The 26730-nt window shown below is 34.9% G+C and overlaps 1 protein-coding gene and 1 pseudogene across 3 annotated transcripts in view; one reads left to right on the top strand and one right to left on the bottom strand.

Annotated features, from left to right (window-relative positions):
* The window catches only part of Nudt12 (nudix hydrolase 12), a 13435-nt gene extending 7406 nt beyond the window's left edge, over positions 1 to 6029 (bottom strand). The window contains exons 1-3 of one of the 3 annotated variants that reach the window (XM_042690935.1): positions 5928 to 6029; positions 3436 to 3643; positions 1727 to 2316 (exon numbers count right to left, since the gene is read on the bottom strand). In XM_042690935.1, coding sequence (XP_042546869.1) covers positions 1727 to 2316; positions 3436 to 3641 — 796 coding nt within the window. In that variant the 5' untranslated portion in view covers positions 3642 to 3643; positions 5928 to 6029. Of the gene's footprint in view, positions 1 to 1726; positions 2317 to 3435; positions 3648 to 5672; positions 5696 to 5927 lie in introns of those variants that run through there. The other 2 variants (XM_042690936.1, XM_042690937.1) reach the window with 2 other exon arrangements.
* Positions 5761 to 26730, top strand: LOC122117292 (annotated as a pseudogene).

Here is a 26730-nt window from a genome sequence, read left to right as displayed (position 1 = left end):
ACAATATTTTCTGAATAATTATATAATGAATGGTTTGAGTATTTGTTTTTATGATGTGTACTTTTTGTTATCTTTCAGATGTTAAAAATCAGACTTAATTTTCATTTGAATAAAATATAATTCTCTTTTAAGACAGACAAACATATATATTACATATATATACATGTATATATTACATATATATATAAGTGAAGCTTTTATTATAGATGACTTTTAAATTTAGCATATATGATCCTAGTGTATTTACAAATACAACTTTCTAGTAGTAAGTTTTATAAAAATGTTATAGCTGGGCTGAAGATGTAGTTCAGTGATTGGGTACCTGCTTTGTATACAAGAGACCCAGGTTTGATCCCAGACTTTGGTAAAAATAAATAGAGTAATCTTAACTTAGATTTGAATCTTAAAGGAAATGCTACTAGGAAATTATAGATGTCTATCTCTATTCTGCTCTTTTTGGTCATTAGGCTACTCTTGGTGCATGCCAAGGGGAACATATTCTGTTTTCATTTGGAGGATGCATTTATATATATATATATATATATATATATATATACATATACTTATAATATTTATATTATAGCATTTATATATCTACTAGAATATATCTTAGAAAAAACATACTTTGGCTATAGCTTTTTACACTGGTACTTAAAGAAATAGAATGACATGACCAGAAATATAATAAGCATTAAAAACTAGAAACATTTGAATATTGAATTATTGTTGAAATATTTGAACTTGCCTAAATTAACTTATTCTCCTTCACATACATTATTTGGGTCATGAAATTGTGAACAAACAAGATGATAATAAATGACAACAACAATATTTAGAGTGAAATGAACAAAACATCAATAAGAACAATTACAACACTGGAATTCCATGAACTAGACAGCCTTAAATAATTGCCTATTACTTTGTAATATGTAATTCAGTTTTCACTAAGATATCTACATTATTTCAGGATCATTACATTTAGAAAAAATGGACATTCATTAACTACCAAATGTACCAAATGCCATATAAAGAACTTTATATGAGTAATTTACTTAATTTAATGTTTAGAGTAATTCTATGAGGGAGGGAAGTACTATTATCCTTATTTTCTAGAAGAGGACTGATGTACAGAGAAGTGACTGTAAAGTTATACAGTAGGTGAGCTAAGGGTCTTGGTTTCCTTACTAGTAAAATAAGAGATAAAAATGCAAATAGCTCATCTGTAAGATTTTTTTAAAATCTTAAAATGATACATATATCTCCAAGGGAAATCAATTTTTAAAGTTCAGCTATTCCTTCATAGATGTGGAATATAAAATACAGTCATTCCAGATTTTGAAAAAGAACTACCTAGTTGTCTCTAGAAGGGCTCAGCATTATGCTCTAAGGAAAGGCAGACATTGCTAAGTGATCCCCTTCTTAATCTCTCATTAATTAATCTGGCTACTGGTACTTCCACTCCACTGATATTCATTCTGTCTAATCCATGAAAAGCTTCAGTATATCAAAACTAAGATCCATGAAAAATAATGTCTTCATCTTACTGAAATTCAACCTACTTGACCACTTCTTCCTTGATGAGACTCCTTCTTTGACAAAAACTTCAGAAAGTTCCTAATGGAGATAGCCTATCTTCACTGCTTACTAGAAAAGGCATGTTATCTGGAAACTGCAAATAGCAAATCAATCCTAAAAACCAGATTATTACCAATACAGGGTTTCTTACCAGCTTCTTTTTCTTTCAACTGAAGAAGAGCTGGCATTGGAGGATGAAGAAAGTAACAATTTTCATGTCTTTGCTTAAATTCTTCAGCAGCCATGGGATCTATACCTAGAGCAAACCAGGCAACCAACCCATCCTCCTCCTCTCTTGGGACTTCTCCATTATAATTATTTAACTTTTTTTTCATTTCAAGTTCTACTCCAAGAAAAATCAAGGTGATCTTCTCAGGCTGAGCCAAATAATCCTTTATATCTGTGTAATTCAGCTGACAAAGCCTGACTTCTGGCTGTTGAAAACTTTCTTTATTGCCACCTAGAGTAACCAAGGGATTTAATTCTGAGAAAAGGATATAAACTGTGGCTGGATGGCTTTCTTTCGCTATGAGCCAGTCAGTATTATTTCTTTTTTCACTTTTCCGGTCCAGTAGGGTTCTGCTAAAATAATTCTCACTTTCTTCCACCTCATTGGTTAGGAACCAAGGCTTCTTCCCACCTTTAGCATTAGCTAGTAAGTTAGCTATATGCTTATAACCCCAAAATGTAGCAATATCCAGTGCGGTTTGCCTTGATTTATTGACAATTGATCTGTCACACCTACAGATGGAGGAAAATATTGAGGAGGAAAAAGAACAAGAATTCAACTTCCAAATTTATTTTTGACAAAATAATTCCAGATACCAACATTGTTACTCTAATGATTACTTTTGGTATCTTGTTTAGTACATGGTTTGTTACTGAGGTAAAAAAACTAATCATATAATAATCACAAGCGATGGAAGGTTAGAGATAGTGGATACTTTAAAATTCTGGATTTGTAAAATTCTGGATAGCTATTTGTAAAATGCAAATCAACAGTTTTATATGTCATAAATAGATAACAAAATTCTACAGATTTCTTGGAGGCCATAATAAATTTGGGAGAGAACGATTAAACCTATTCATAAATTGATTTACTATAAAAATGGTTATTCTCAATAAGTTTAGGGAAGTACATAGAGCACTTGATTCCTATATATCAGGCATGGGTTCAATCTTCAAAATGAAAACCATAGGCCCAGCACTGCTGGCTCAAGCATATAATCCTAGCTACTCAGAAGACTGAGGTCTGAGAATCACAGTTTGAATCCAGCCTGGGTAGGAGAGTTGGTGAGACTCTTATCTCCAATAAACTACTCAGAAAAAGCCAGAAGTGGAACTGTGGCTCAAGTGGTAGAGCACTAGCCTTGAGCCAAAGAAGCTCAGGGGCAGCACCCAGGCCCAGAGTTCAAGCACCAGTACTGGCAAAAAAAAAAAAAAAAAAAAAGGAAAAACACAGGCAACAAAGCTATTTGCTAAAATTATGCTATCTTTTATTATGTATAATTATCTGATAAGTTAATTATTTAATAGCCTAAAATATTAATATGGCTACAAGAAAAATTTGAACTAGATATGGTAGTACATGCTTGTAATCTCAGATACTTGGAAAGTGGAGACAGGAGTTCAAGATTAGCCTCTGAAAAAGGGTAGAAAGACATTGTCTGAAAAAAAAAAAAAAAGGCTGAATGGTTATAGTAAAAGCATTTGCCTAGAATGTGTGAAACATTGAGTTTAATCCCCAATACTAAAGAAAAAGAGAGAAGAAAGGTAAAATAAAGTTTGAAAGTAAATATGTAGGATGAAAATTAAACACATTTTTTTACGAGATAAAACGGGAGATATTAAGATGTTTACCCTTTCTCAAGCAGAAGTTGGACAACATCTGGGTGCCCATTCCTTGCAGCATACATTAAAGCAGTCCAGCCATTTTCAGAAGTTTCATTGAGAAGAGATGGAAAATGATGGAGAATTCCTGTTAGCTTGCCAGTATCTCCTTCTGCAGCTGAATTGTGTAGCTGGGAGATTATTTCCTGTTTTGGACTGCTTTTTACAGAAGACATTTCTTCAAGAAAAGGAAAATAAGGGGAAAATATTACTTACAACTGCTTTTTGTGTCAGTGGAGGAACACTAAGCATTATCTAACTAATGATAAAATAATGGCTTCCAACAAAATACACTCTTCAAAAAGATAGTAAATTGTATGCATTTTAAAATTATTATCAGTGAGAACAAGGCATAAAATAGTGTATAGATTTGGTAGTACAGATGAAGAGGCTTGAGAGGGGAGTGAGAAATATTTCAAAGAAGACTGGATATCTGGTGTAGATCAGATAACTTTAGCAAGGATATGATAGGAATGGGGTCAAAGTGGACAAAATTAAAGGCAGGAGTTGTTAGCAGATGACAAGTAGTATCCTTTGATTCTGCACTATCAGGTATAAGCAATTACATTGCAGTTAATTAGTCAAAAGCTTTCTAAGATTCACATAAAGCATAATATATTGTGTTATACAATTAGTTCTCAATCCACATGGTACTGGTTTACATTCTTAGTTTACAGTGGGCTAGGTCAAGGCATCTGTTCATACCAATTGGTAATTCACATGACTCAGCACTATTCTTGAAATTACCATCTTTGTTGTGCTGAACTGCAGCATTATTTAATCTATTATTGGGAATAAGTTTTTTTTTCTTTTTTTTTGGGGGTCCGGTTGTGGGGCCTGAACTCTGGGCCTGGGCGCTGTCCCTCAGCTCTTCCGCTCAAGGTTAGCTCCCTATCACTTGAGCCACAGCACCACTTCTGGCTTTTTTCTTTTATTGCTTATGTGGTGCTGAGGAATCGAACCCAGGGCCAGGCATGCAAAGCAAGCGCTCTACCACTGAGCCACCTTCCCAGCCCCTGGGAATAACTTCTGTTGGATGCCTTTTTGCCCTTGAACCATAGAAGATTTTTCAATCATTAACTTTGTCTGCCTTGTCAATGACATTTCAATGGAAAAAGAAAGTAATAGATTTAAACTTCTTATATTATCTAATTATAAATTACATGCAGGAAGGCACACACTGAGTTATTTTTTGTATGTGATAGTAATACATGTTTCTAATTTCTATTACCTTCTCAAAGTATCTTTTCAGACAATTAAAAATATTTGGGATTTTAACTATATGCTCATCATTCTAAATAATTGGGTAATTAAATGAAAAAGAGGCTAGAAATCATTTTTCATTACTATTGTTTTTTGTGCTCTGAGTATAAGGTAAACAACTAATGACTATTTTTTAGTGTCTTTCCACGTTTCTACATTAGCAATTTTTATTTTGCTTAATTTACTCTAGATTTATTTTCCCAATTTTTTTCACACTAAACTTTTAAAATACCATTAAAATATTGTGAATAACAAAAACCATAACTTTTCAGGACTACATTTTGAAACATTGCTCCAACCTTTCAAGTTATCTTTATCCTAAATTTATTTGCCATAGATTCTTATTATACAGTTTCTGCAGTAAGGTTTGCTTTGAGGAATATTTCATTTCCTAGGTTCTACTGACTTCCCTCTCCAACCGTCACAAGGTGATTACAACATTGTCTTTGAAAATAAAATGTTTTCATTACCACCAATGCATTGTTTATACATAGAGATTCTTCAGGAGAAAGGAAGGAAACATTTCCACTTCTCTCCTGTTCTATTTTTCAATAGAAAAGCAACCTAGGAATGCTACCATTATTCATTTCAGAGAAGCACGGAGATTCTTACAACCAACGACTTGATTTAGCATTTTCATTTTTTGGCAGGTCTCAGGGAAGGATTTAAAGCAGGATAATAAAAGGCTTTGTAAGAAGTTTACGAAGTTAGGTTTCAAAGGTCTGAGATTTTTAACCCAACCCAAAGTCCACTTTTCCTGATGAGTAAAGAAGCCAAGGGCCCAAGGCTTGTTCAAAGTTGCATGGCTCCAGTGGCGTTAAACAAGGTCTCCTATGGTCCTGTCACTTAAGTTACCAACTACCAGGTAAGAAATTCCACTCCTGGGCACTCAAGAATGGAATCGATTGTAAACACAACCCTTTGCAGGGCCTCGAGAAGTTTACTTTTCTTGTCCTACTGGGTGATTCCTTCTTGGAAGGTGAAATCCTCTCCGAAGTAGCGGTTCCTTAGCCCGGATCCCCAAGGCAAGGAATGACGGCGGGCCCGGAGGCCCAGCGGCCCGGGGCCGACGCTGCCGCGCCTGCGCCCGTCAACCCAGCTACAGCTCACGACCTCGGGGGGGAGGGGGGTCCCCAGAACCTGGTCACCACCTCCAGGGGGCATCTGAGGGACCGGGGACTGGCTGCTGTGCTACTAACCCAAGAGTAACCGGAGTTGAATAGGCAATCCGGATACGGTAGAACGGCTGGCAAAATCCAAGTGTCACTTTTCCCACACAGCGCCGGAAGTAACCTTCCTGACTTCCGGAGAAGTTCCAGAGTCCTCGCACGGCTTTATGGGAAATGTAGTTTAACAGTCACAGACAAGGATGGCGCTGTGGTGGTGGGGGTGTCTCACAGCCCAACCTCATTAGTGGTGGGTTAACGCTTCCCTTGAGATCAAGGTGTGTGAAGTAAAGGGTAGGTAGGCCACGGGAAAGCTCTATCTGTGGGAAATATTCAGTTTGTCACTATTTCTCACTCAGAACCAATTTTCCCCTCAGTCCAGGGCAGTCGAATTGTCAGAGCAAGTCTGTTGGGCTATTTAAACCACGAATGTTGACTGGGTTGGCAACGTCAACCAATTATGTCTATTTTCTTCAGGATAATCCTTTTAAAAGTATGTGTTCAACGCCTCCCACAAACCTCCTTATTTGGGTTTTAAAATGGTGTAATGTATGTAAAGTTCTTAGGACCTAGTACAGGGTTGGCACCCACTGTGCAATTATTGTTGCTGTTATTTATTTCATTTCCTATGAATTCACTCTCCAAAGTCTACAAAAATTATGCCAGTCTGAGAATAAACAGCGAGGAAGCATTATCAGTGTTCAGATCCTTCTCACAGTGAAGGTGCATTTTGTGTGTGTGTGTGTGTGTGTGTGTGCGCGCGCGTGTGAGAGAGAGAGAGAGAGAGAGGGGGAGGGGGAGAGGGAGAGAGGGAGAGAGAAGGAGAGAGGGAGAGAGGGAGAGAAGGATAGGGAGAAAGGGAGAGAGAGCGGAGAGAGGGGAGAGAGAGAGGGAGAGAAGGGGAGAGAGAGAGAGAGAAAAGAGAGAGGGAGGGAGGGAGAGAGGGGGAGAGAGAGAGAGAGAGAGAGAGAGAGGCGCCCACGTGTTTCTGGGAGACCTAGAGCTTTCTGCATACAAGATAAGCACCTTACCACTAAGTTAGCTACACGCCAGCACAACACTGTGCTCTGATAAGTGCTTTTTTTAGCCTTGTTCTATGCTGCTTTCTGTGAGTAGTTGCCTTCAGCCTTTAAGGACTTCATTGATCAGACAGGAAGTTAGAAAAATCCATTTGTTACTTCACTTGTATTCAAACATAACTGGAGTAGACAAATTAGCATAATGAGTACCCGTATATTAATAATCCAGCATCAATAGCTATTATGTATACCACCATGTAGCCATTAGGATTCTTTTGAAATAACTTCAAGATGCCGTATCACTTCATTCATATTTGCAAATAAGCCTTTTGGAGTTTAAAAATATGTATCTAAAACATACGAATTTTATAAAAACATAATAACGCAACTAAAATTTTAACAAAAATGTGCTAACAAAATAGATCTTCAATATCAAATCTACTCAATTATTTCATGTTTTATTTTACTGCTTTATTTTAAAATTTAAGACATTACATTTTATGTCTTAGATTCTCTCATGTAGTTTTTTTCATCTTGCTGTTTATGAAAGTTGCTTTCTTTGTATGCAACATTTAAAGAAACGACAACAAATTTTGGTTACAGAATTTGATGAATAATGATCATTTGGTCTGTTGAATCTCACACATTCTTATCTTTTTAGATTGTATTTTTATGGTGTCTTTTTCTTTTGCATTTATTATAAGGCAGTGTTAAAGTACATGAGTATTTAGGTAAAGGGTTTTTTCTTTTTTTCTCTTAAACAATGCATTTATTATTATTTTTTAGTTATATCACAAAATGTAGGAAACTAGCACATTAATCTATTTGGAACAAAACAGTATAGGCAGTCATGCTGTGCACAAATTCTAGTAACCATGGGATATTAAGTAATGACAGCCTGAACCACGCCAAATTTTAAATCTCACACTTTATTAGTTTAAAAACCATTTAAACAAGTATACTAAAGATATTGCACTAGTTTTGATCCATAATTAGAAGATGTACATCATGATGATAACAATGCTTCCAGTGTCTGTTGGTGATTGGTCACTGTGCCTTTCTTTTTCAGTTCACAGATAGGCATTAAATATTTCTGAAATAATATGGCGTATGTGAAACTATTTCACATATCTGTTCACATACAGACAATAAAGCATAAGGTTGCATTTTGTTTTTGTCTGTCAGTGATAACAGTACATATAACAGTACAAAACAATAGATAAGGAAATGAAGAAATCTGTTAACAAAAATGAAAGAGCCCCCAAGGAACCAAAAAGTAAACACATTAAAAGTAAACTTCCCATCGACCGTGAGTAGCCTGGAATGTTGACCATTTCATCATTCAATGACTACATATGTAGCCAAAGAAACTTATTGAAGAACATGTGACAAAGCTTAAGAAAGTAATGTGACAAAATAGATGATATCCCAAATCAGTTACAAGGGAAACATTTACTTTTAAGGAACTTCCATACATATTTTTGTTATATGTAAATTGTAATTGCTATTAGGAATTAAAAAGTAATATGAACATTTATAAGATTTGTTTCTGATTTTATTACATTTGTACAATATTGGTTTTCTTTTTTTATGTTATAAATGATTCTTGGTTTTAAATGTTGTTCTACCTGATAAAGTTCATTCACAAATGTTCCTACTACAATTTTAGCTCATTATTTTACTAGCTACTTATTTCATTAGGAGTTGCCAAATAGTGATTAATTCACTCTATAATCACTAACAGAAATTATTTTATAATAAACCATTTTTTTCTTACAGAAAGTTTGTAAGGAATAGTAGGGTAAATACATGATTTTCTTCTTTATTACCTGATTTTCCAAATAGTTTCTTAATATCCACAATATTTAAAAGCTTATTTTAAAATTATAGATGTGACATTTTAGTTATTTGAAATACCGTTATTTAAAATATTTTAATATTAATTTTTATTGCCTAGATTAAGCTGACAATGGGAATACCCTCAGGCCTCTAAGTTCTTTTAATCAAACTTCTGTTGTTTAATAGCTTACTTCTTTTCTGGCGTGACAAAATGTTTTAGACTCATCTTGTAGATATTCTGCTGCAGACGCATTGGACACTCCTCTAGAAGCTTACATATCTTTTAGTCAGAAGTGATATTTAGGTTACCATAGTATTTGTTTCTGGGTGCCCATTATTAATGGACTACTGAATACTTCTCTTCCTATAACCCTATCCTACAAGAAACTGAATAGATACAGATCCTTTCCAATAGAAGTTCCAGGAGAACAATAATGTCCATGTATAATAATAAACAAATGAAATACATTCTTCATTTTATTGCTCTTACATTTAGAAACACGATAGCTTAAAAAAGACAAAATTCTTTAGCTGTAGATACTCTTCTTAAATGAATCCAGCATGTAGTTTCAGCTACATGTTTTCAAGAATTTCTTGTATAAGTAGTTTTTTTTATCTAATTAAACTGGCCTATACGCTGACCTAGCCATCTCTTATGTTTTCCTACCTTAATCCAAAGTCCTATCTACTTTCCAGAGCCCAAGCCTATTGGATCATGCTGGTCAATTCTGTACAATGGATTTTCAATTTCCCACCAAAATACTCTTGCTCTTACTAGTTTAGTGTTTGTTGACCATTTTTCTTTTTTTTTCCTCTCCTTCCTCTCCTTCCTTCCTTCCTTCCTTCCTTCCTTCCTTCCTTCCTTCCTTCCTTCCTTCCTTCCTTCCTTTCTTTCTTTCTTTCTTTCTTTCTTTCTTTCTTTCTTTCTTTCTTTCTTTCTTTCTTTCTTTCTTTCTCTTTCCCTTTCTCTTTTCCTCCCTCCCTCCCTCCCTCCCCCTCTCTCTCTTTTTCTTTCTTTCTTTCTTTCCCTCCCTCCCTCCCTCACTCCCTTCCTCTCTCTCTCTCTCTCTTTCTTTCTTTCTTTTCTTTCCTTCTTTCTTTTGTTGGTCATGGGGCTTCAACACTGGGCCTGGGCACTGCCATCAGCTCTTCAGCTCAAGGCGAGCACTCTACCACTTAAGCTACAGCACCACTTCCGGTTTTCTGGTTGTTTATTGGAGATAAGGGTCTCACGCACTTTCCCGCAGGGGCTGGCTTTGAACCATGATCCTCAGATCTCAGCCTCTTGAGTAGCTAGGATTACAGGCATGAGGCACCAGTGGGTACCCGGCTTGTTGACTATTTTTCTAAACGCCAGAACCTGAATTTTTTTGTTTTTTGTTTTGTTTTTTTTAATCCCCGAGGCCTTTTCTTACTGTCATGTCACATTTTGCTCTCCTTAGGTGATCATCCAAGCCACACAATTATAATTCTGTTTGGAAACAGTCTTCAAACCAATGATGAGATTGTCACCTGAATTTGTACATAAAATTCTCAGCGTTTCTCTCCATCTTGCCAAGAGGCAATTATTCTATACGAGCTTCCAGATATTCTCAATGTGATCAAATTCTTTTTATCCAGGGTGGACACTTGATTACCATCCAACACTTGGGGCTCCCTCATTTCCCTATCATCCCTTCCTTTCTTCTCTTCTCTACCATTTCCTCCTAGACAACAAATTGTATATGTATGTTTGTCTCAGGAATTAATTCTAGGAAAAACAAAACTACAAAAGAAAATTTTCCCCCTCCTTCCAATTGGTAATCTCTCTTATGTTGCAGTTAGCTTCCTATGTACAGGTTGGCAGAGTCATTAACCCTCAACAAATAAATTAGTCCCTATTACCACTCATTCTGGAACACATTATATGCTGTTGCTTTTATAAGAACAGTGTAATTACGAATGCAGGACGTTTGGATTGATTGCCCTTGAGATCAATAATCTGGAATCCAAACCATAAACCATTGTTTTGTGTCTCTGCCCAAAGAATCAGTTCACAAAACGGCTTTTTCATATTTCCAGTCCTTCTATGACCACATGCATCTCTGTGCTTTACATTTAGCTGATCATGAAAGTTACCTGCTACTTCTTTGTCCTTCAAATAAATGATGCTTATAATGTATAGACTATTTCTTTTTTAAAGTATATAAACCACAATTTATATTTTAAATGGACATGTCACATGTATATGAGAGCAAAGTTTAAGAAACTAAACTTACTTTTTTGCACAGTACGGTGTCCTAAGACAAAAAGTATGCCAACTGTATCTTGTAAATTTAGTAAAATAAATGTTTTTTGTTAGAGAAATAATAATGAATAATGTATAAAGAAAAGATTTGCAAATAATTTTACTTGATAATTATATTTGCACTATCTGAACATATCCCTTGTTCTTGCTGCACTTTCTTTGTATTTTTGCATTAACACTTTATGTATTTTATTCTTTTTATTAATAGATTTAAATTCTTTTCAATGTTGGGAGTTGACTTTTTAAAATATAGTAATTGTTATAGTAATCACTGATTTCCTTTCATAGATAGTGCAACTAATAAAAAGATGGCAGATGATAAGAATGAAATGTAATGGAAATTATGCATTAAGTATATACAACTTATATGTAAAATTTTAAAAACTGACTTGAACAATGCATGTGGTTTTTGGCGTGAGATAGGTTCACATGCATGAGAGATTCCAATTTAGTTATATTATATGCATATTTTTATTCTTGAATACAGTGAATTTACTCCAGTCTTAGAACCTTTGCTATAATTATTTCTTATTTTTGAAATATTCTTCTAGATTTTCTAATTATAGGCTTGTTCTTGACATTCTTGTGTCAGCTCAACTGTCATTTTTTTTTTCCCAAGAACTTCCCTGATCACTGAGTTCATTGTAGCTCCTCTGCTGATATTTTCTTATTTTAGGGTTTTTGATTTTGGTGCTGGGGTTTTGAACTCGGGGATTTGCACTTACTAAGCAAATGCTCTACAACTTGAGCCATGTTTCCATCCTTCTTTGCTTTAGTTACTTTTTGGATGGGAACTTCTGCTGTTTTAGAGGGTGATCTTGGACTTCAATCCTCTTACTTGGACTTCGATCTTTCTCCTATCCCCAATAACAGTCATGTGACACCATATAAGCTTTGTTTGTTAAAAGGAATCTCATTGACTTTTTAACCTGGAACTCATCATCTTTCCATCTGTGCCTCCTGAGATTAGAAGAATGAGCCTCTATTCTAGGTATATCATTTTTGGCTTTGCTATTTTTTGTTTCCTAATGAGAATGTAAACAACTATATAAGGAGGCCGACTATGGGCCTATGTTGTTTTACTAGAACCTGAATATTTCACTTAACAAACAAGAGACAGTGTTTCTTATTTGCTGTTGAACATATGATTCTATTCTCATTTTATGTCAAATACTTTTTCCCAGTGCTACCCTGGCTTCTTGATTAACATTAAAAAAGGAAAATTCATCCAACTTTCTTTGGTTACATTTATTTCACATTTATAGAATTTGCATAGGGAAATAATATCTGGTTGCTTTCCTCAAAGATTTCCATGTCTATAGGTCCCATGGTTTCCCTTATGTGCAATAACTAGTATATGTTTGAGTCAAGCAGAAAAGGTCAGATAAGTTGATGTTAGGGAAATGAACCCTAAGATATGTATTCAAATGTTTTTTCTTTCATGCGATTGTTTCTAACACATTTATAAGGTTATTTCTTTGTTGTTTGTATGTCCCTCCCCCATGGTATAACCCCTGCTTTCACTGTATTTGATGTTGTTATAATTTGTGGAGGAGAAGGGCAAAAACAAATCGTTTAAATAGGGATGCAGGTGGACCCATTGCCACAATGAGTTGTACAAGTCATTATGTCGAAAACGAACTTTACAACTTTGGTGGGGGGGGGGGGGAGAGAAGGATTGTGTGTGGGAGGGAGGATGGGAAGGGATGGGAAGGGGAAACAAAGGAGGAGGCTACAATGCTTGATAAGAAATGTACTCATTGTCTTGCTCATGTAATTGTAACCCCTCTGTACAGTATTTTCACAATAAAAAAAAGAAAAAATAGATTTCCATGTCTAATGATGTAAAATCGGTGATAAACAATCTCTTGTATTAAGATAAAGCTTATTTGTGGGCACCTAGTACATACATTTTGGGCAGGATCAGAAAAAGAATAGTGGAAATAAATACCCTTACCTTTGTCTTTCTCTGCTTTCTTGGGTTTTTCTTGGAATAGTGTGTTTGCCAAGATTCCTTGCAGCTAGGCAAAGAATTCAACTTGTAATTGAATTATTTCTAGCTGCTACACTGTGAAAAGATTTTCTAGCTAACTCAGTTAAGAAATAGTAAATAGCCCTGGAGATCCATACTGGTCTGTAGGCAATCTGGAAGGGCAAACAGGCAGGACTGGCATTCACCCTTGAAAGAGAGCGAGCAGTAGTGGAGCGTTGCCAGATCCTTAATGGACCTTGTGAGTAAAACCAACACACATACACATAGACACACTTCTCAGATGAAACAACAAGCTATAACAACAAATATTTGTGGTATAAGCCACTAAGATTTCACCATGGCACTGTCGGTTCTGGGTAATAAAGAAAGCCATGAGGAGACTGTATCTGAATTGGGTTTTGAAGGGCTAGTACCAATAGCAGAAGAGAGTAAAAGTTTTGTCACAGGGTCTTCTTTTCTGGATAGAACTTTGTCTCTTGGAAAAGGAGGAGCACACTTAGAGATAAAAGTAATTTACTACTCTTGATTCCAAAGAGGTAGGACAGAATGCAGTCAGTGTCAGATATGTCAGAAAAGCACACCATAAAATCTTGATGTTCAAGGGTCCTGGTAGGCCAAGAGCTGACGTTGCTCTGTCAGCAGTCCCCAACTTGTCTGATATAAGGCCTTTTGTGTTCAGTATGCTTTTGCAAATACATTTCTCCTTTTCTGAAAATGACAGCATGTAATAGCACTTGGCAGAGATGACCAAAGTAAAACACTTTCACACTTTCTGATATGTACAGACAGAAATGCCTTTAATCTTTATTTAAATGCATTCATTTATGACTTTTTATAGGGAAACAAACCACTTTTGTTGACTTTATTGGTAATTTCATCTGTCTTACAATTTTCCAAAACAATTTTCAGAATTTTTCACTCCTGAAAGTATATGGAAATTGCTGCATTTTTTTACACAAACATCAATTTAGTTTATGTATTTAGTTCACAAACAGCAGTTTATTCTTATTTACAAATCATCTCTCCCCTCTTGCTGTGTGAGTAAGGTTTTATGAAGCAACAACTGTGATATGAGGAGGAGTTTGTCTGATCAGAGGCAGAATTAACATTGCTTGAAAGAACCGTATTCTTCTTGTATACTCAAGTTAATTGATGCTGTAATTTAATCACTGAGTTGCTGTTCACATTTCATGTATAAGTCACTTAAACTTGATTTTTTTTCTCTTTTAGAATATCTAGGTTGATGAGCATTTAAATAGATGTGTAGCATTTGAAAATGTCCTCAGAAATGATTGCAGCATGACATCCATCAGATTCTGTATTCAGTTTTAGTCTAGTTATTTTGAAGCTTTCAGATGAAAAAAAAAAGAATCTAAATTTAATATTCTGCAACAGGTTTTTCCATCATCAGGCCTAAGCCCCGAGGAATGCAATACATTTTTTTGAGTTTTAGTATTCTACTTTTTTTTCCTTAGGATATTTTTGACCCTAGATACTTTTCTCCTTTAAATTTGACGGAGCTGTGATCATGGCTCTGACCTCTAGCCTTGAAAGAAGACAAGTTATGCCTCTCAGGAGCGATGCCTCAGGCACTTTGCAAGAAGGCTGGCAGGGATTATTTCCCAGGCTGTGAAGCGATGACCTTCTACCTAGAGTGAATGTCTGCAGTGCACGTAAATTCCTCCAGACATGATTGAGAGCCTTAGGTTTGTTACCTGCTCTATGAATCAGTCTATTCTTTCTCTATGGAGGAAGGGTAATTTAGTGCTGTATTTAAAGCCACATGCTAGGTGCTCATATGTCAGTTAATTTACTGGGGAAGGTGAATATATTCTACTTTTGTCCTGATCGAAGGTTAGTTCAGACGTAAATCTGAAATTTTGGAATAATAATAATAAAAAAACTAGAGTCACTTTGCTGTGGTCGGAGGGCACCTTACCTCTTATTTCTAAGCAGAGAGCCCTACCAGTTTTCTTAGAGCTGGCCTCTACTTGACTAATTTCAGTATAGCTGAGAGGTTTTCCATTACCTCCTCAACTACCATTACAACAATAATAGATCTCTGATTGCTATGGTATTTTCAGAATACATTAAAAAGAGGAATGAAAATTTGAATGATTAGTAAACACGTTTGGAAGCTGTAGGATGTTGTTTTTATTGTTTGCACAGAATTGTCAATCTGAGTTCAGTAAATTCCTAGAATTTCCAAAAGTTAGAGACCATCTCATTTTTCTATTAGAAATATCAGCAATTAAAAAAGCATGTATGCAGTTTTTAATGATATAGCACTATTTTCAACATTATGTGATGATTTTTAACATTAGGGTTAAAATGCTTTTATGTGTCTGAAGTTCTTATGAAAGAAATATCCTTGAGAATACACTTATTGCCACTACATGGGTTAGCCGGTTCCAATATAAATCTAACTGACAGAATTGTGGGAAGGCTAGAGTGATTTAGAAAAGGAGCAATGTTATTGAAGGTTATGTCACATACTTGGAATGTCAGAGTAAGGAACTATTATCTGTTAAAAACTGCCTCTAGGGATATCTTATACATTATTATGTTTCATCCATTCACATGGACTTTTCTGGAAACAGGGCTACCGATACATTTCTTAAGTAAGGCTTTGATATGAAATAAAACTTGAACAATGACTCATTCACTTATTTATTCATTCATACAATCAAAATGGATAAGTAAGTCTTACAGCATTCTTGGTGACTAGTACTTGAAGGTACAACTTAAATTCATTACCAAATGTCTTCCATTTCCAAAGGGTAAAGTTATTGGAGGTCAGTTATCTAAAACATTGCTAATTTGTGAAATCCAATTATTAAATCTCTATTTGGTACAGCATGACTTTACTGTTATATGTCATAAGTCCCTTGCTTGGTCTTATTTCTTAACATAGGAACTTTATAGATTTGGATGCAGATTTATTTTAAAAATCCTTAGCCTATATAATCTAAAATATAAACGGAAAACAAATCTCCCTATCTCTGTCCCATCATCAAAATGGTTCATGGCATAGTTTGACATTGGTCTTGGAATTCTGTTAGCTACTAACTTTTGTCTTTCCTTTACCTTCGTTTCCCTTTGCTTCTGTTCTTCCATCTTCTGTGATCAAAATAGCATTTTTACTTATATGAAAAAAAACTAAGGTTATATAGCCAGGATACTTATATCATATCTTTCTTAAATTCATTGTCATAGCTGGGTGCCGGTGGCTCACATCTGTAATCTTAGCTACTCAGGAGGCTGAGATCTGAGGATTGTGGTTCAAAGCCAACCAGGGCAGGGAAGTGCGTGAAACTCTTATCTCCAATAAACCACCAGAAAATCGGAAGTGTCTCTATGGTTCAAGTGGTAGAACGCTAGCCTTGAACTGAAGAGCCGAGGAACAGCTCCCAGGCCCAGAGTTCAAGCTCCATAACAGGCCAAAAAAGATAAAAACAATCATTGTCATGTCAGGCACGGGTGGCTCATGCTTGTAATCCTATCTACTCAGTAGGCTGAGATCTGAGGCTTGTGGTGTAAAACCAGCCCAGGTAGGAAAATCCATGAGACTCTTATTTCTACAAAAAAGAAAAACCAGAGAAATGGAGCTGTGCATAATAGGTCAGGGACCTCACCAACGCCCTGAGTTTAAGCCCCAGGATTGGCACAAAAATAATAATGATTTTTAAAAAATCGTCATGCAATCAGAATATAATTTAATCATTGAGTTTTAAATAGGACAACTATATAGTATAAATGACTTTTATGCCTGCATTAGAAGCTGTACAATTGGAATTATCTTTATGGAATTGTATAGGGCCAACATGTAATGAATGATGTTAAGTTGACCTGATTTATAATTTGTGCTCTTCTTCTTATAAATAGCCTTGCTTTGTCCTTGGTATTCCATTTGGCCGTAGTCATTTTTTAGTGTCTTTTCCACATATGTACTATAGAGGATTTCTAACTGCTTAACTCATCTCAGATTTCATCCTCTGTTTTATGCCCCAGAATACAGCCAAGAATGAGCTTTTAAAATCCAATAGTTAACCATTTATCTAAAATCCTAATTGCCCTGCATCAACTTTGGAGAATATAGAATGAGGTCTTTTCTTCCTCTTTAATTGAAATACCCTTAATTATTTTTTCTGATAGTGTACAACAATATGTGCTTATTTATTTATAACTTATAGACATACCCAGGCCTAAGATATCTAAACATGGGACATGTTGTATATTATGTACAACTAAGAGGAGGTAGTAGAATTATTTTAAAAAGTTCGAATATATTGTTCTTGTAGTCATGCATGTTCTTGCTTAGTTACATGCACTACTCTTAGTTACATGTACCTGGCTTCAGTGTCTTGCTCTCATGGAGCTACAAGTACATAGTTCCAGAAGCTATGCATGTCAACCCCATCTATTAAAGCTCACTTCTTTCAATTACTCATCTGCAACTTCTTCTTATTTTCTCCTTAATTTTCAAGACTAAGTTCATGCATCACCATCTCAGTAAAACTAAACTATATTTTGCTTCCAAAATATTCTAAATTAGCATTCTTGTAATATTTGATAGCATTTATAGTTAATTTTTATGAGCAAGATCAGGTGGAATAACTATCTTTCTCTTTTCCACATACTTAAGGTATGTCCTATACATGTAATGCGTGATTTAGGAAGGAAAGGGAGAGCTCATTTAGCATGGGTATTCAAGATAAGATAGCCAGCCACTGGTAGAAGGAGATTTTATTCTAAGTCTCCATGGTTCTTAAAACAACTGGGAAATACTTAAGGAAGGTAACTGCACAATTTTTAAGTGAGAAATTGTGCTTTATGTATTGGCATCAACTGCTATATAAATGTTCTCTTTTGTTCTCTGAGTTTAAAATCCTCACTTCAACCCTTTCTTATTGAAAGCTGCATTTTTGTCCTTTAGACATTTTTCTTTATTTTATGTAATGCCATAGCGCTAGCATAGTACATAAAATATTGAAGTGCTTAAAGTTCTTTTTGAAGTGAGTGTTAGGAGAGAGCGAATCATAGGAAGCAGGTTATGGGTAAGGATAATGTATTTTGATGATATTCAAATTCATTCAGCAAAGACTAAATAAGTCAGAGCAGATTTGCTGGTTCATCAGTTGTGCAGCTTCTGCATTCTTATTAGTAAACGGTAACACATTTTACAAAGACTCTATCTTTTCCCACAGGGCACAGCTCTAGGTTAAGCCTAAAAAGCAACTTTCATTATAGATCGCTTATTGAAAGTGGAGTGAAGCAATTACAATATCTCTCTGAAGAGGTATATTGGCCAGACACTCTACTTTGGAATAGAGTATTATATTGGATTAGTTATTTAATACTTTAGCTATTATTGAAACTTGGAAATTTATATTGATGCTCCCTTGGGCTTATTGATATTGTTAGAAAAGCAACTGATATATTATGAAAAAAAGACCAACACGCCTCTTAAAAATTAAAATGTAGACATTTTTCAAATTGTATTAGTTTTTAAAAAAATAATTTACAGTAAGGAGGAAATTTGTTTTGACAATTTGTAGAAATGGATATTTATCCTTTTTAATTACCTACAATAATAATTATTTTATGACATATTAGAACAAAATATCCATCCTTCTGATGATTTATTTTTGAGACAATTTACACATAAAATATATAGCTGTTTCTGAAATTATTATTTTAAATTAGAATAAAAATTCAAGATGTTTTTTCATAATGAGTCAACAAATTCTGGCTCAATTGCAGCAAGGTAGTTCTAAAGCATCAAATAATCTCCTTGGAAATTAAGTCTCTTTTCTCTTACAAATAGATTTTTGTCACCTTTCTCTGATATTTAGGGGTAGGATGTTTTCAGTTTTACTTCTTTGACTTTAGAGCTTCAAATCCAGTTGTTTATATTATATTCTGTGATTCTTCTTGAAGCCTTCAAGTTTGGAATTTTTTGCCAGCTTATGAGTGATTTCAAATGATGAAGTGAAATTTTCCTATTTAAATAACACATCTTTATTGTAAAAGAAATGGCTTGAAATTTTAATAGCATTTCAATACACGATATATTTCCTTCAATAAGTACTTGCACAGAGTTGTTATATGTTTACAGATGTCATGCCACAAGAAGTTATTTATATTACCTTATATGATTATTCTTTTTTTCTTAATGGTGTGCTGGACATTGAACCCAAGAGTTTATGCATGCCAAGCACAGTATCTATTACTGAGCTACATTGCAGTTCGAATGACATTCATTCTTGAAAGGTGCAACAGAAACATGCTAAATATACTTTCTAGATGCATTCCTTGTGTGGTGCTTGTTACCTGTTCTAGGTGTTGTATCTGTGATTTATAGTTTTATATAGATAGAGTGTATATTTATTCATTATCAACAAAAATAAAGTTTAGAGACTAACATTTCTCAAACTCACTAATGAAGTAAAAATTAACTCTTAAAAGATGATATGACAATGAAAGAAATTATAGCAATGGAATAAAGGATTTAAAGAAACAGCCTTCTCATTGACAATGAATTCCTATTATCTTTTATTAACCACTGCATTCCTAATTCTCCTTATTTTAATAGTATCTGCATGCTAATATTTGGCTATAACTATAACTCTACTATAACATTGGGCCAATAATATAACATGTACCTAAGAATTTTCATCTCTGAATAGTGGGATACTTAATATTTTCCCCCATAAAATTTTGTTATATGAATTAAATGAGGAAACACATATGAAAAGCTTATAGTGATATTGGTACATATAATTAACTATTTGGATTCTTAATCTATTTATTGTTATGGAAACCAGAAATAACCTTTTAAAATCCAATGACCACATAGTATACTAAAGTGACCTGCAGGAATAAGTTCTGCAAGTAGCACAGTTTATTAGGGTCTTAATGGTGTGATTAATAGAGATGTAACAGTAGTTTTCAAAATGACCTGGGTTTTTAACAGTTTAACTTCATTCTCTGGTTTATAAATACAATATGAATCCATTAATCTTGCTGCTCCTATTGTGACCTTGTGTCCTTCTCCTTCTAAGTCAAAGGTCACAGTTCTACATTACACCCTGATATTTAAGCCATTCATATGTATATTCTGGTGAACCATTGGGTCTGAAGTTGATGTGCTTGCAAATAATTACAATTAAATACTTTTCTATTTGGCAGTACTAGGCCTTCCTTGCAATTGCTAGGCAGATACTCTACCACTTGAATCGTGACTCTAGCTTTCTTTTCCTTCAGTTAATTTCTTAGCTTTTCTTAATTTTTTTAGCTTTTCAATGCAATGTCTATTTTTTTATTGTGAAAATACCATACAGAGGGGTTACAATTACATGGGCAAGGTAATGAGTACATTTCTTATCAAGCATTGTTGCTTCCTCCTTTAGTTAATTTTCAAGTAGGATCTCATGTTTTTGTCTGAGGCCAATGTCAGACTATGTTCATCATACCTATAACCTCCCTCGTGAATGTCACTATGCTGGACTTTTTGGTCGAGATGGGATCTCAGTAACTTTTTTCCCAGATCAACCTTGAACTTCTATCTTTCTGTCCTTGGACTTCCTACAAGCATGGATTACAAGTGTGAACCACCAAAGGAGGCCTCAGTGTAATGTTTGGTATGAGGTTTTTTTCAAAATATGCGAGGGGAATGTAAAATTTGTCAGGAACTTTTTCTCAGTTGTTATTTTAGTTTTTAGTAAAGTTCTGATACTAAATTAGAATGCCTTTGAAATATACTTTAAAAAGTCTTTTGAGAAATATGTTGGCAGTTCTTAGAAACTTGAAGTAGTAATTATTATGTGTAAAGATCCTTAAGTCATTAACAGTATGGTTGCTTAAAAACTGAAAGGGCTTATTAAAAATATAAGCTCATTAGCAATAAGTAAATGAACTTCCTAATGAAATATTTACTTTCTCACCAATTAGCATTTTGATAATGAGAATATATTTGAGTCCTCTATCAGTCCATTCTCAGTAGCTTACATTGTGGTACTGATCAAACCTCAAATTTCCGTGATAATCATTGAATTTTTTTCCTGGTCATGTTTGTCCAGGTGGATGTGTGGGCAAGAAGAAATTCAAGCTGTGGTGGATCTGCAAGATGGAGCTGAAATTTCTGCCTAGTAGCCTGGATTTCTTAGCTTGTATTGGTCAAACTAAGCCATTGAAATATATGTATGCTTTAGCAGTCTGTTACACAAACATTAGACTTATACTTAAAAACATAAAGAGGTCTAGGTGTCAGCTGCCAAGGCTTACTCCTGTAATCGCTGCCACAGTGATGGAAAGTTCATAGTCTAAAGCCAGTCTGGGAAAAATCTTGAGACTTTTTATGAAATATATCTAAGGGAAAATGATTCACTTTGAATGTAGAACAAGTGGTAAGATGCTGTAAGAATAGGAGTTCAAAACCTCAGTACCACCAAAAAAAAGGAGATTTAAAATTTCTTTAATAATAATATACCCTTCCTAAGATTTTTTACAAGCATACTCAAAATTCTCAGTAATTTTTTGTTGTTTCTTTTTACTATGTGTTGGAGAATCTGAAGGACTTTCATAAAACTTAAGAGGCAACTAAAGCGTCACTTTGAAGCTGTTCAATTGGTAAAGAAGAAAGAATTGGGTACATTCATATTCTCATGTACATATTCCTGTGTTACTTTAGGAGCATTATTAGGTCAGTGTTCCCATTATACAACTAGCCATCTCCATAAGGTTCAAGGTTGCTGTAAGTCATTGTTCTCTAAAATGAAAGGAAGCAGGGAAAGCCTTATTCTTTAATGAAAATATTTCAGAGTCATGGGGTTGGGAAGGTGGCCAGAAGTGCTACCATGGCTCAAGTGGTAGAGTGCCAGCCTTAAGCTGAAGAGCTCAGGGACAGAGTCTAGGCCCAGAGTTGAGGCCCCATGACCAATAGGAAAAAAAATTCAAAGTCAGATGGCCATGGATTACACCTTTAATCCTATCTACTCAGGAGGTTGAAATCTAGCATATGATAGTTTTGAGGCCAGCAGAAAAGTCTGAGAGTCCATCTATTAAAAAACAGAAATTAAGAATGGAGGCCTGGCTCAAATGGTAGAACACCATCTGCTCCAGGAAGCTGAACAAGCACAGTGTCCTGAGCTCAAATTCTGGTACTACCAAAACCAGAACAAAGTATTTCAATTATTTTTCAAACTTTAAAATGCATATTAACCTTATTAAAGTATGTGATATTCTTTAAAATCCTATGTAGTTGAGCTGTAATAGTATAGCAGATTGAAAACATCAATACATTTTCCAACTTTTTCTTTGGAAAGTTTATGCAAACCTAAGAAAGATATGCAAGTTGGAATAATTGGTTTTTGTATACCTTTCAACTAGATTACCATTTTCCCCACATTTGTTTGTAATGCTTTGATGTTCGTTTAAATCTTCCTTCCATTAATCACAGTTCCCTCAATTTAAAGGAAATCACTTAATTCCTTGTAGAATAATTTTATTGGTGTCCTTTTTTTTTTTGTATTGAAGCTCTCTCTTTTGTGTAACATACAAAATGCTTTCATAAGCAGGGTGCTGGTGGCTCGTACATACTTGAAATCTGCCTGGGTGGCTGAGATTGGGAGGATTATTGTTTGAGGCCAGCTGTGACTTATATATGAGACCCCTTCTCAAGCAACAGCTAGGCATGGTGTCATGCACCTGTTACCCCAGGTGTGGGAAGTTGAGTCCAGTTAGAGCTAAGCAGGCCAGGTTCAGAAATTCTATCTCAATGGCAACAATGGCATATGCCTATCTCTGTGGCTATAACAGGAAACCTAAAATAGTAAAATTGTGGTCCAAGCACATGCTTAGGCTGAGAGAGGAAGGTCCTTTCTAAATAATAATAAATGCAAAGCCCAGCCCGGCGCCTCACACTTGTAATCCTAGCTACTGGGGAGGCTGAGATGGGAAGATCTTAGTTTAAACTGAGATCCAGCCCAAGCAGGAAAGTCCATGAGACTCTTATCTTCAATTAATCACCAAGAAAGCCAGAAATGGAGCTATGGCTCAAGTGGTAGAGCATTAGCATTGAGCACAAAATGTTAAGGTCATTTTGTCAGGGATGTAGGCAATTAGTTTAAGCCACAGAACTGACATGAAAGAAAATGAGTGTAAAAAAGGGCTGAATGAATGGCTCAGTTGTAGAGTACCTCCTTGCAAGGGGGAAGATCCTCAGAGGCCTTATCAGTCACCTAGTACAGCAAAGATAAAATTACTTGTTGTCCGAACAATCTCTGTCATTGGCTTGTATACAAATTGTCTTTAACATCTGCATTAATACTCATTTTCCAGACTAATTTGCCTATGCTATTCAATTTTTTTCTTTTTTCTTTTTTTTTTCTCCCTATTTTTATATGCTGGAAAATGCCTGAGAGTCTACAGCAGGTGGCGGTGTTAGCAAAGGCTGTGCTGTGGTAGCTAATCGGCCTGCAAACCTACAAAAGCTATACAATTAGTGGGGAAGAGTTCAGATAAAGATCTACATTTCTCTCTAACCAAATTTCTTTCAAGAATTGCTTTAGGAATCATGATGGATATAGAGACTAAGTTTTGTTTTAAATATGGGATCAAATAACTGAAATAGCCAATTATGCATATGTCTATATTGCTTATTTATAACCAGAAAAAAAAATGAGTGCTTTCAATAAGAAGGATTAAGTGGTTTTACAGAAACATTATTTCTAGTGCTGAAAGGTAGTTAATTTGAAAATACGTGGCAAACATCAGAGAAGGTACTTTAAAACAGAACTCTTCTGGTTCAATAGGGTAACAAATTTTAGGGAGTGTTTGACATTGCACTCTTTATTGGCAATTTGGTTTATAGGCCGTCTTTTTGTGACATTTTTCTTCTTTTATTTTAAAGAAGCCTACACAAGAAAGTAAATATTGTTTTCATTTAGCTACTCAATTTGATGTTTTCATAATTTTAAAAAATCATTTTACCAGAATTTTAAAGACTTTGAAGATGATGTACCAGGATAATAAGCTTTTTTATTGTTGCTTGGATGTCAGTACCTCTATGTGGAGATTTGAATCTAACTTTAAAAAATAATCAACCTTACTATGTGGTTTCTATTTCCTTCCATTTCATCTATTTTCTTTACTTTTACTTGCCTACCTTTGGATTATTTTATTTCATACTCTTCCGAATTATCTTGTTCATTTTACTCCTTTTATCCTTTTAGAAAATACCACAGAAATTGAGACATTAATCCTGTCTTATTAATTTCTAAATCAATAAAGCAGGATACATTTGAATATAAATACATCCTATATGGTGTATTTAACATGTTTCTATGTTGCAATGTTCTAATGTTCATGCGGTGCGTAGATATGAAATAACAATAGATTAGTTGGTTATTAGTATGATTATTTAGCTTATTGACAATTCAGAACAACTAAAATTAGAATAGAATGAAGAGATCACATAACTGCGTGGAATTGTTGCTTGGGTGAAGAACTGAGGCATAAAAGATTTTATTCAAAAGGAGACATAACAGACCTTGGCATATATTTGCTTGCTATTTCTCTGACATAGGAACAATTCACTTGCAATTACCTTTATTTAGTTAACCCTGTCATACTCCTGAATTATCTACTTCCTGTATTTTATTAAGAAGAAAATGACTGGCAAATATACTAGCTTTTCCAAGAAGCATGTGTTTTAGCTGTTTTTCTAATTAAGTGGTTTACCTCATGCCTACATTTGGTTGCTCTGTCATTAAAATTTGGTTAGCCTTCGAAGCCTATCTGGGTTCACCGTGTACTTGACGCCATTATTGTTTCTACATTTTGAGACTATAGGTGGAAAAAAATGATAAAAATATCTAAACTGTATCAAGATAAACCTGAAAATCATCAGGAGAGTTGAAGGGGATACAAAGTCTCTTAAGCATAATAACAGATTCTCCATGGAACAGCTCTGTCCCTGAAAGACAAACAAGACAGAAGTAAACCTTACATTTTTCTTCAAGGATGACATTAGAACTAGGAAATGAGATGGAAATTGTCTATGTATTGTATGTGGGATAAATCATTTTTTAAACAGGAACACATTGCCTACTCTTAATAGGCTATCAATGGCTTATTGAAGTTATTAGTTAACTCAGACAAATTACAGCATACTTCTGAAATTTAGTTATGATTAATTCTTAATCATTACTCTATTAAAGCCCATTATTTACATATAATAGTGTTTAGTAAAGTTCGGCAATCACGGTTCCTTGAAAATTCTCAAGGCAAGTGCACAGTTGAGTGAAAATGCCTTAGAAATAGGATTTTTATCAAGTTTGTCCTGTGGCAATCTATGTTTTAAATTACAGCACAACTCACTCCAAATCAATATAATGAATTGATTTGTAAATGTTTCAGGAAGGACTGCTTTCTTTGGATTTTGTCTATTGAATGTGCACTGCGGTTTAAGCATCTTTTTTTCTGCATAATTAAGTCTATGTTCTTGGCATTTTACTGTGCTTAAACTGAGTTTTTTTTAAAAGCAGAAATGTATGTAAAGCAATATTATGCACATCCATTATTCTGAGCCTTATAAATATTGAAGTATATTTTCTTTATGTTGAGAAATAGGAGAGAAAATAAAGCTGAATTCCCTGAATTTTAGTGTCCCTTTCTAAGGATATTTAAACTGTTTTACTTCTGAAAATAAAGGAACATACTGCTCACAAATACTTAAATTTTCTGAATACACAATAACATCCATTATTGTTATAGCTATGTCTTGTTGGATTTGCAGTATATGGAAAAGAACAAAAAAGAATAAGATAGTGAGTTGAATTTTCAGAATTATGAAAATATTTTGAGTGTATATATAAATGTACTCTCATAAAAAAGTAAATCCGACTGACCTTTATTAAGCATGTATAATAATGCCTCCTGCAGGACAGGGACTAGGCTAGTGTTCTGTGATCTTCATCTTCTTTTGTGAATAGTACTAGAATTTGAACACAGGGCCTGGTGTTTGCGAGATTGGTGCTCCACCAATTGAGCCACACCTCTAGTGAGACCAGTTAAATCGCTCATAACTATCCTGTGGGGTTTGGTGTTCTTCCTCTATATATGAGGAAAGGTAAGGTATTGAATCCAGAAATGATACTTCATGGTACTTCAGCTCCCAGGGGATTAAAGTGCTGCACTGCCTTCTCCTCATCAGCTACTGCAAATGACAAATCCAATCTCCTGAATTCCTGCCTCTAAGGAACTCATTTGGTGGTTTATCAGGCAAGTAAACCAATCAAGAAAACAAGTTACCTTTCTCAGTCATCTTGGAGCTTGTAGAGGCCTACTACGAATAGGACTTCTAAAAGGCAAAATGTGTGGTGCAGGGCCGTTTCTGCTGACTATAAGTGGGGTTTCCGGAACCCAAGGGAGCACAGGGCTCTCCTTACAGCTGAAGGTGTTTGGACAGGAGATGTGCTTAAAGCAAAAATACCAACACAGTAATTCCTGGCTGCAGACTAAACCAAACAGAAAAATAACCGGGAAATCTGAGGAAAGGTAACTCGTGCCCATGGAAACAGTGGCATGGGTCAGGCCAAATTCTGAAGCAACCTTCCTGCTAAGGCCATTGGACACAGTATCGGAGTGATGCTGAGCTCCTCCAGAATTCAAACCAATGGAAATTTAAAAAAATAG

This window comes from Dipodomys spectabilis, unplaced genomic scaffold (genome assembly GCF_019054845.1).
Source record: "Dipodomys spectabilis isolate Male_0828 unplaced genomic scaffold, ASM1905484v1 ptg000140l, whole genome shotgun sequence".
Classification (NCBI taxonomy): domain Eukaryota; kingdom Metazoa; phylum Chordata; class Mammalia; order Rodentia; family Heteromyidae; genus Dipodomys; species Dipodomys spectabilis.
Note: the sequence above shows the minus strand (reverse complement) of the source record. Positions and strands in the feature narration are given on the sequence as shown.